Source organism: Hoplias malabaricus, chromosome 2 (assembly GCF_029633855.1).
Source record: "Hoplias malabaricus isolate fHopMal1 chromosome 2, fHopMal1.hap1, whole genome shotgun sequence".
Classification (NCBI taxonomy): Eukaryota; Metazoa; Chordata; class Actinopteri; order Characiformes; family Erythrinidae; genus Hoplias; species Hoplias malabaricus.
In genome coordinates, this window is record NC_089801.1 from 78,011,324 (window position 1) to 78,022,849 (window position 11,526).

Genomic DNA, 11,526 nt, shown 5'->3' on the forward strand with positions numbered 1-11,526 from the left:
ACTGCAAGATTAAACATGTTTTACTGTATTATGCTCATTGAAACTATAAAAACAAACTAGAGAAAACTGATTCACAGACTCTACTTTATTTTACTGAAGTATCAAAGAGTAAATTTACTCAGCTTAAACAAGGACACTTTATTCCAGTGCAAATAAAGTGTGTAAGTTTAGTCATGCATGTCCTGGATCAGTCCTGTCTCCTGGAGTGCCTACAGATAACAGACTCTTGGAGGATAGTGTCATGACTGTCTACAAGACTTTCTTTAAAACACAGTAGTTTTTTTTACCTTTTGAATGTTTCCTCGCCTTAGTGAGACTAATGCTGAAATGATCACACTTCTCCATGTGTACTGCACTGTGTAGGTCATAAAATTAACGTGTAAAGCTTAATTGCTCGACGTATTTTCAGTATTCTTGAAGTGCACTATGTAGGGAGAATGGCGCTGTTTGTGACGGAGCCCGGAGTGTGCACTGACTAAGAGCGTTGGGCGGGAACGCGGCTCTGTTTACAAAGGTGACGCTGATTATCCAAAGGAAAAGAAGAAACAAAACCGAAAATATCTTAGAGATGATAACGATTTCAGATGAAGACTCTCTGGATTTCACACGGCAAGAGTTTTTATTTTTAATCATTAAGACTGTCTTTGAGTGGAGTGTTGTTATATTTTTGTGCTTATATCTGATTATAACTTAATAAGGCTTGTCATGTTTTAGCCTAAAACATCAAGAAAGATATTAACTTCTATAATGCGTTAGACAAAGCAAAGGCAACAAAACGATGTGCACACGACAACAACAGCTGAATAACACTCTGGCATTCAATATTGAGTTTATTCAAAATTAAATCCAGATGTTTTGATAATTTAAAAAAAGTGCCTGGATAATAATTAATAGAAATTACATTTAAATCAATATATTTGTCAGAAAAATAACTCTCCAAGAATATGTGTGTTACTATGTGGGTGTGCCCTGTGTTTGACAGGGAGTGTTCTTGCGTTGTGGTGAATAAGTAAATATATCTTAAAACTGTCCATCTTCTATCTGTGCATTAGGTGTTATCAAATTAAACAGAAGCCTAAAGCCCTCTGTTAAATTCATACAAAGTAGACTGTCTTTTCTGTTGTGAGATATAGTTATACCAGATGTTGTCAGAACGCACAACTCTTGTGATTGTTGATCTGTAGAGTGTCGAATAGTTTTGGAGAGTTTGTTTTGATTGGAGAATGCCTTTCACGAATCGTATTATGAATAAACATTTTGCACCTATCAGGGAGCAGCATGTTCAGTGTCTGACTTGTGTGTCCCTATGAAGATTAGTAGTCCCATGATGGAAACTCACAAGCGTAGCAGTGGAGGACAAGCCTCTCAGCTAAAGTAAGAAGCTTTAATTAATTTCTAAAACTCATATAGCCTCAGTGTCAAGGAATGTCTCAATACTTTCCCTACTTTCGTGGATGCACTTTTTTAGGGTGAAGAGAACAGCATCTCCAGCACCTGGGGGTGAACTTGTTAAACGGTGCCGATATAGCAGTGGAGAAGAAAAAACACAGAACATCAGTTCAAATAGTTCTGGGCAGAGGTAAAATGGATTGCTGAATAAAATCTACTACACATATCACTTTAAAAGTATGTATAAATGTTTTAAAGTCTCTTGATAAACAGTTTTTCTCCTCTTTGCTTAGAAGAAGAAGAAACAGAAGAAGAAGAAACAGAAGAAGAAGAAGAAACACCTTTATTGATCCCCATAGGGAAATTTCTTCTCTGCATTTAACCCCTCCATGGTAGTGAACACACAAACACACACTAGTGAGCAATTCTTCACACACACATTAGGGGCAGTGAACACACACACACACAACAGGAGCAGGGGACTGCCAACCGTCTCTGAGCCAGGGAAACAGTGTGGGGGTTAGGTGCCTTGCTAGAGGCCATTTCAGCCCTGAATGATTTTCTTTTTTTTAACACTGGAATTGAACTAGCGACACTCTGACCTCATGCTCAATTCTCTAACCTCAAGGCCATGGCTGTTTACTTTTCTGTAGTGGAAATGTGACCATTACAGGAGTCAACCTTTATATTCTGCAGTGTTCCTTTGTCTTCTGTCTTGAAGTGAGTGAAACAGTAAAGACTTCCTTTTTGTATCATAAAGTAATGTGGCTTATGTGACCCATAGCCACTTATACATTCACCCATATTTGTTGTTATATATTTGCTGTTGTGCAATCCCCAGTGGACTGGGTCTGAAAATCTTGAGAACCATTGATTGAGAGTACAGCAGCTTGTAAACAGGAATAAAGGAAACGTGACTTTTCCAAAATACTGATTACTTTTGTCATCCAGCATCAAACAGTCTTAGTTTAAGAAGCGATCCATTTCTAAAACTCAAATAGCCCCAGCATCAATGACAGTCTTTCCACTTCCATTTTGTTCATATTAAGAGTTGATGGAATTTCTCACTACTTTGCTTTCATCCTGGATGTAATATTCTTAGGGGGAAGAGAGCAGCATCTCCAGGACCTGGGGGTGGGCTTGCTAAGAGGTGCAGATACATTATGAAGTCTAAAGACATCAACAGTGGAGAAGAAAAAACATGGACCCTCGGTATAACTAGTTCTGTGAAGAGGTAAAAGGTATTTCTGCTAAAAAAAAAGTGCTACATGCAGCACTTCACTTTTATAACAGTTAAGCTTTTTTCACTTTGTTTAACAACAGTAGGCGAGAGACACAGAGACCAATTTCTCCAGGTTTCAGCTGTGTGTCGATGAAAAGTGACCATTCCATGAGTCAACCTTTATATTTCAGCAGTATTCCAGTGTCTTCTGTTTTGAAGTGAGTGAAACATTAAGGGCTTTGAGTGTTTTAACATGATGTAAATGTATGTGACAAATAGCCACTTACACATTCACCCATGTTTGTTGCATGTTTGCTGTTATTATGGTGGACAATGACGTCCACATCACCGTTAAGCCTCAGTGGACTGTGACTAAAAATCTTGAGAACCATTGATAGAAAGAACTAGACCTTGTAAAAAGGAATAAATAGAAATTGACCGTTTGATAATGATTCCAAGGCATTGATATTCTTCCTGTCAAGCTTAAATCATACCACATAAATAATAATAGTTTGGACAATTGGAAAATCTTTTCCAGTTCCTTCATCCACCCTCTGCCAAATGCCAGGCTGAGTCATACTTCATGAGTGCTGCAGGGTACATCTGCAGCTCTGGCTCTGGCCTACATTTAATAAAAATACTTCAGTGTATTTGAGATCATCCAAAGTGTCTTGTTTGTAGAGGCCTTTTGTACACTGCTTCCATGTTCTTTGAGAATTGGTCATTTATCATTTGTCCATTTACATCCCTTATCATATCAACTTGAGGCTGAAATTTATTTGTGATTTCACAGATAATCTGAAAAACACTCCTTGTTTTTGGCGCAGCAGGTAGTGTCTCCAGGACATGTCTTTGCAACTGAAACAGAGCTCTTCCCTCTCTTGGTTCACAAAACGTAGTCAATTTGGTTTTGGTAAATTCCATCTGGTGATGCTTGAAGAATGTAATTGTAATGTAAAGTCCATCCATCCATTATCTGTAACCGCTTATCCAATTTAGGGTCGCGGGGGGTCCAGAGCCTACCTGGAATCATTGGGCGCAAGGCGGGAATACACCCTGGAGGGGACGCCAGTCCTTCACAGTGTGTGTCAACACAGACACACACATTCACTCACACCTACGGACACTTTCGAGTCGCCAATCCACCTGCAAGATTAAGGTGTAGGGGGCTAAAATATACATGAGAATATTGTAATTATATATCAATCAAGATTTGTTTGAACCAATTTATGGCATTATGGGTATTTTAATTGTGTTTTTAATCAACCTTATCAGACAGAAGTTTATACCAGTGGAAGGAACTGGAGAACTACAAAATCCACCTGAACTAACACATGATGTCCTGGTCAGTTTCTCAGAAATAAACAAAATTAGCCTGAAGAACAAGTACGAGAGCTTATTTGAGGGATTCAGAACACAAGAGAATAAAATTCTCCTGAACAGGGTTTACACTCAGCTCTACATCATCGAGGGAGAGAGGGAAGGAGTGAATGAAGAACATGAAGTTTTACAGATTGAAAAGACTTCTAGGAAACATCGACATGATATTCCAATCAACTGCAATGACATTTTTGAATACACACTCAAGCCCGTGCTTGATGGAAATGAAAGAGATAAAAAAGGCATAAATCTAAGAACCGTTCTGACTAAAGGCATTGCTGGCATTGGAAAAACTGTCTCTGTGCAGAAGTTCATTCTGGACTGGGCTGAAGGAAAAGCCAATCAGGATATAGAGTTCATGTTTGTGCTTCCATTCCGAGAGCTGAACCTGATTAAAGACAAACAGTACAGTCTTCATGGACTTCTGTGTGACCTCCATCCTGAGCTCCGAGGTCTGGACACAAAGGATTATGACGTGTGTAAAACTGTGTTCATATTTGACGGCCTTGATGAAAGCAGAATTCCACTGAAGTTCTCAGAGTGTGAGAAAGTGTCAGACGTGACCAAAATGTCTTCAGTGAACGTGTTGATTACAAACCTCATCAAAGGAGACCTGCTTCCCTCTGCTCACATCTGGATAACCTCCAGACCAGCAGCAGCCAATCAGATCCCCTCTCAGTACATCAGCTGTGTGACAGAAATTCAGGGATTCAATGATCCACAGAAGGAGGAGTACTTCAGGAAGAGGATTAGTGACCAACACCAAGCCGACAGTGTCATCTCCCACATTAAGATGACGAGGAGTCTCCACATCATGTGCCACATTCCAGTCTTCTGCTGGATCTCTGCAACTGTGCTTCAGCGAATCATGAAACAAGGGACCACAGAAATCCCTAAAACTCTGACTGCAATGTACTCACACTTCCTGTGCACTCAGACAATCATGAGGAAGGAGAAGTATGAGGAGGAAGATGAGAGAGGAACTCTACAGGAACTCCTGAGATCCAACAGGAACATGTTTCTGAAACTGTCTGAACTGGCTTTCAAACAGCTGATGGAGGGCAATGTGATGTTCTATGAAGACGACCTGAGAGAGTGTGGGATTGATGTCACTGAGGCCTCAGTGTACTCTGGGATTTGCACTGAGATCTTTAGGGAGGAGTCTGTGCTTTACCAGAGGAAGGTTTACTGCTTTGTGCATCTGAGCTTTCAGGAGTTCCTGGCTGCTTTCTATGTGTTTCACTGCTATGTGAACAAGAACATGCAGGAGCTGCACTTTTTGAAACCTCGAAGCATGAAGCCGTTTGAGAGTGTGAACAAGAACATGGAGGTGCTGCGTCTTTTCAAGCCTCAAGATACAAATTGGTCTCACAGAGTTTCACTGGACGAGCTGCTGAAGGGAGCTGTGCGTACAGCTTTAAAGAGCAAGACTGGACACCTCGATCTGTTTCTCCGTTTTCTGGTGGGCATCTCTCTAGAGTCCAATCAAAAACTTTTGCAGGTCCTACTGACGCACAGAGTGAACAGTTCAGAGAACATAAAGAAAACCATTCAGTACATCAAACATATAATACAAAAAGAGGATCCTCCTTCTGACAGGTCTATTAACTTGCTCTTTTCTCTCACTGAAATGAATGACTCCCTTTTATCCAGTAAACTTCAGGATTATCTCAAGACAGAGAAACACTCAAAAACACCGCTGTCTTCTGGAGAATGTTTAGCATTAGCCTACATGCTCGTGAACTCAGATGAGGTGCTGGATGAACTGGATTTGAGGAAGTACAACACCACTGAAAAGGGTTATTGGAGACTGATCCCAGCTGTGAGTAACTGCAGAAAGGCAGTGTGAGTGTTGTGACTGAATTTTTATTTATGTTGAAGTTTTGATGTTGAATGAGACCCAAATTGTTCCAAGTTGTTTATAGAGCACTGATTTATAAATTTTTCACAATAAATTCTGAAGTAAAATAAAACTTACCTCACTGCGTTAATTATGTGAGGAAAGTGAAAGCAATAAACAAATGAATTAATTATTTTCCTAAAGTAATTCTTGAATCCTCTGGGGCTGAATTTCACATTCTCTGTTTTAAATGTACTATGCACTGCATTTACCTCCCGTTACAGATTGTCTGGCTATAACCTGTCTGTGAGTTCATGTGAAACTCTCTGCTCTGCTTTGAAATCACCGAATACATTCCTGAAGGAGCTGGACCTCAGTAACACTCACCTGCGGGATACAGGAGTGAAGCTGATCTGTGAGACACTACAGAGTTCAAACTGTAAACTGGAGACTCTCAGGTGAGATCAGGTTTGATTTACTCCTGAAAAACTCCAGAAAAACAGAAAAACAGCAGCCAATGAAATTCTTGATTTTGGCAGAAATTATCTAAAAAAAAAGCATTTGGAATTCAAGAATTGATCCCCAGATACATTTCCATTTATGGGAACAAGGAGTGGTAAAAAAAAAATAGTTCATACAAAATGGAAGGTTTTATATATTAAAATGTTATATTTGCAGTTTTCTGTGCCCCTAAAATTAAACATTTTACGTCTAAGTTTTTATTGACACTACTCTGTTATATGTATTCATGTATTTTGTTTTATCCGGCTTTTCATATTTATTTTATTTTATAGATTTTGATATTTGTTCCTTGGGGATATTTGTATTTCTATTATAAATGGATGTGTACAAATAACATGAGATCGTAGAAGTGGGCAAATGTCATATAAAGAAACCTTTCATGATATATTACAGTATATAAATTTAAACTGTTTATAAGGAACCATGTTTGCAGAGCAGAAATCAAAGTAAATGTATTGTGAAATAGTGGGAATTACATATGCAGGTATGTCAAAAGAGACAAAACAAATATAAAACATAACTTAAAATGAGTGTAAATAGTACTAGAGGTATCCAGAACATGTAAATGTTTATGTATTCATCACATAATTTGTTATTTTTGGAGAAATAAAGGAAAATTTTAGTTTATTCACATGAGCCTGTAATTAACATTCTCTATTTAAAATATTCTTTCTCCTGTATTTTCTTTACATTTCAGACTCACAGATTGTCAGTACACCAGGAACTCTTGCAAAGCTCTCTGCTCTGCTTTAAAATCACCAAACACATCCCTGAAAGAGCTGGACCTCAGTAAAAATGACCTGCAGGACTCTGGAGTAAAGCTGATCTCTGGTGGACTGAAGAGTTCAAACTGTAAATTGGAGACACTCAGGTGAGATTTCATTCCATAATTTAAAAAGTTATAAATTCCATTTTATAAATATCTTTAAGTTTGGCTGAAATTGGCTAAAGCTTTTTTATCATTTTCACTCATGAGAATGGTTAACAATTTATGTTTAAACGTCGCAAGGTATTAAACTAGTAACACACCCTGCAAAATATGAAGAGTGTAGAATATAATATGCATATGTAAAATTTGTGACTTTCAGTTCAGGGCAAAAATGCAGTAATATTTCATGGGTTTGGAATGTATTAATGGCTCAAATAATTAAAGATCTCAAATATAACTTAAAATGTTTTGAATGTCATCTGTCAAAAAAATAGTTACCTCAGAAAGTGAAAGGATAAAAGCATAAATGAACCTGAAACTCTATCAGACATGGAGAAAGATTTTAATCAATTTTATGCAGAAATGCTACTGAGGTCCCTAGCATGGAGCTGATGGTTAGAAAATCTGTGTACATTTGTGCTGGGGTCTGCTGAGTTTACATTTCAACTTGATGTTGAAACATATCCAAATGAATGTCTAGTTCAATTAAATTCATTCATTCATTCATTCATTTTCTGTAAACGCTTATCCAGTTCAGTGTCGCGGTGGGTCCAGAACCTACCTGGAATTATTGGGCACAAGGCGGGAATACACCCTGGAGGGGGCTAGATCAATTAAATGTCCATTGAAAATCATTCATTCATTCATTATCTGTAACCGCTTATCCAGTTCAGGGTCGCGGTGGGTCCAGAGCCTACCTGGAATCATTGGGCGCAAGGTGGGAATACACCCTGGAGAGGGCTAGTTCAATTAAATGTCCAATGAAAATCATTATTCTCCAAAATAGTAGCATTACATGAGAAGAAAAAAACCTTTTCCTTTCAACAGGTTTTTACGGCTTTATATACACACTGGCAGATTTAACCAATGGCACACCTTTATGGGATTATTTTTCTCATTAATCTCATTGAATTAATACCCCTGAGCTTTCTGTTTCACTTCACAGACTGACTGGTTGTAAACTCACTATGAGTTCCTGTGGAACTCTCTTTTCTGCTCTGAATTCACCAAACTCGTCCCTAAAAGAGCTGGACCTCAGTAGCAATGACCTGAAAGATTCAGGAGTGAAGCTGCTCTCTGATGCACTGAAACGTTCAAAATGTAAACTGGAGACACTCAGGTGGGGCAAGATTTTTTTCCTGACAGAAATTTTTTAACTTCTTTAAAATGTCAGATGACAAAGGTCTGGCGACATGACTGTAGTTACTTTGTGAGAACATCACTGCTTCAACTTCTGTATATTTTGCACACAAGGCATTTTTTTTGTTTTCGATGCTTCTTTATTATATACTTAAATTGAGTAATATTTATTAAATAATATTTTTACATAATTACTTTATTTTTCAGAGATCTAAGTAAATGGAGCTTAATTTAGCGGCAAAAATTGTGTTTGATATAAAATACAGATATAAAATGGACCAGGCACACAATATGTCATAGTATATTGATTTCAAACACTGTTTTTTCTATATCCTACAATTCTACACTCTGTATCTCGGTATCCATGTCCCTTTAGTCATTTATATGATGGCCTGCTGAACTGCTAAACAGTAAGGAACCACACACAATGAAAGCAATCGCTCATCAGCAGCTGGTGCATCAGGATGGCATATATATATATATATATTCCCCCTCTCTTTATAGACTAGCTTGGTGTAATTTTGGGGAAAAGTCTTGTGAAAACCTGGGGTCAGTTTTACTGGTGAACTCCTCCCTGAAAGAACTGGACCTCAGTAACAATGACCTGCTGGATTCAGGAGTGGAGAAGCTCTCTGCTGGACTGAAGAGTTCACACTGTAAACTGGTGATACTCAGGTCAGTTCTGGGGTTTTATTCTTCATATGTAAAGCATCACCAAGAAGAGTTGTTATGTTTAAAAATAATCTAAAAACACTTTTAGAAAAAGTTACCTAGATGTTGGAGCTAGGAGTTGGACTGGTGGCCTTGAGCATGCTTTAACTGTGCCAGTGGAGCCAGATACCCCCATTGTGGATCTACATATAAGAAGCTGATTTAAATGAGTGGTGGGTATGGAACAGCAGACCTCACTTTTGAGACTTCCAGAAGTGTTATTGGCTTAATTCATTCAAAATATTGGCCCACTGACGTGCTTAACAGATGACCCCTGTGAAAATCTTGTGATGTAATGGGTCCTTAAAGATATGTGAAGGTAACAGGTAAGGCCCTGTTTGTACAATGAGTAATTGATTTTGTCATATCCTGTATACATTTAAATTTCTGTTAAGCAGAATGCACAGAATTTTGTGTTTGCTGGTTTTGTTCTGAACAGCAGCCTATTTTGATCTGAGTAAATACCACTTCTCTAAATTTGCTTATGCCTTTTCCCTGCTATTTGCAGATTGTCTGGTTGTATGGTTACAGAGGAAGGCTGTGCTTCTCTAGCTTCAGCTCTGAGCTCAAACCCCTCTCATCTGAAAGTACTGGATCTGACCTACAATCACCCAGGAGACACCGGAGAGATGCTGCTCTTGAATAAACTTGAGGAACCACATTGCAGATTGAAAACCCTCAGGTGTGAATAACTTTCCATATTTTTGTGTTGAACAACTAATCTGGTGATATCAGCTATTACTGTGTTTTCTATAAAGCTCTATGGATTATTGATTCTAGTTTGTGTGGAATGTAGTCTGAAGAACCCAATAAATGAGCAGCTGAGTGTAGGATCGAGAAAGGATTTAATGTGATCATAGTAGAAGAGCGACAGCTGCATTATTCTTTGTTTGAGGGTGCGAAGAACAAATGGATTTGGGGGAATGATTCACAGAGAAAGTGAAACATTGTTTCTCTGTAATAAAAACCAGAGGTGATGATCTTTCTTCTGTTATCAAAAATAAAATAAATAAATGACACCAGTTATTAAGCTGAACATGGGCCTCAGAATAGAGAAAACCGTGAGAAGGCACAATATTTCAACACAGCCATCAGCTCAGCATTGTGTGTGTTTCTGTAGGTTGGAACATGCAGGAGAGATCAGGATAAAACCAGGACCAAGAAAATGTAGGTTTTCTCGCTTCAGGCTCTTTCACACACACTTTATCACTCTCTTGCTGTTTTCAGTTTTGTGTGTCTGTTTTATATCTGATAATGTTTTGTGTTTATTTTGTGCTGTGTTTCTTGTTGTATGACATGTAGCTCATTGTTGTGTATCTTATTGTGTGTTATATGTGTTCTTGTGTGTAGATGCTTGCAAGCTCACACTTGACCCAAACACAGTGAACAGAGAACTCTCACTGTTTGCTGGGAACAGGAATGTGAAGCGTATGAGGAGGACACAATGGTCGTATCCTGATCATCCAGAGAGATTTAATGTTTGGAACCAGGTTCTGTGTAGAGAAAATCTGACTGGACCCTGTTACTGGGAAACTAAACGGAGTGGGGGAAGGGTCTATATTGCAGTGGCGTGTAGATCAATCACGAGAAAAGGAAACAAGAATGACAGCTGCTTTGGACGAAATGAGAAGTCCTGGATTCTGAGTTGCTGTAATAACTATTACGCTGTTTGTCACAATAATAATGGAACTCTTGTCTCTCCTCCTCCCTCCAGCTCTAACAGAGTAGGAGTGTATGTGGATCATGAGGCTGGCACTCTGTCCTTCTACAGCGTCTCACCTGACACACACACACTAACAAACTTACACACACTCCACACCACATTCACGGAACCCCTCTGTGCTGGGTTTTATCTTTGGGATACAGAGTCCACATTGGATTTGTGTCAGATAGAATAGTTTTTCCATTGTTTCTGTGTGGGATTTGATGTGTTTGTAATGTTTACATTGCTTAATCAAAGATTATTCAGGCTAATTAAAAGCCATTATGAGATCATCAGCGTTGGTTGATGTCAGTGTTCAAGACAGATAAAACCAAATGTTTTCATTATTTGCAAAAGCCCAGTTAATGGAAAATTCTTCATTATTCTGCAGTGACGTAGCATGTAAATAAATACATAAACATGTCCACTCTCACATGTTTGATAAACCAGTGAGTTTCTGCTTATTGCATCTAACCAAGTGACAGATCAGTAATCTAACAAGGATTTCATTAGTTTATATTTGTTTTGGTTGTGTCTTTTAGCCTTCGCCCACTGAGCAAGTTTTAACATGTTTGTCAGATGTTCAAAAGACGTCCGGAGAGACACAAGAAGCAAGTTTTTTGCAACATCTTTTTAAAACATCTGTAATCTCACATCCACATGGCAATGAAGAACTAAAGGATGTCCAATTT

At 38.4% G+C, this 11,526-nt stretch overlaps 1 protein-coding gene across 1 annotated transcript; it reads left to right on the forward strand.

The window, feature by feature from the left end:
* Nucleotides 1-482: 482 nt before the first annotated feature.
* Nucleotides 483-11,254, forward strand: LOC136687331 (NACHT, LRR and PYD domains-containing protein 3-like). The gene is made up of 14 exons (XM_066661712.1): nucleotides 483-609; nucleotides 1,271-1,374; nucleotides 1,469-1,579; nucleotides 1,683-1,781; nucleotides 2,492-2,623; nucleotides 2,713-2,829; nucleotides 3,887-5,836; nucleotides 6,116-6,289; nucleotides 7,051-7,224; nucleotides 8,228-8,401; nucleotides 8,926-9,096; nucleotides 9,641-9,814; nucleotides 10,253-10,299; nucleotides 10,483-11,254. Exons 2-14 carry the CDS (start codon nucleotides 1,307-1,309, stop codon nucleotides 11,028-11,030), a joined length of 3,939 nt encoding a protein of 1,312 aa, XP_066517809.1. The 5' UTR covers nucleotides 483-609; nucleotides 1,271-1,306; the 3' UTR covers nucleotides 11,031-11,254.
* The last annotated feature ends 272 nt before the right edge of the window (nucleotides 11,255-11,526 follow it).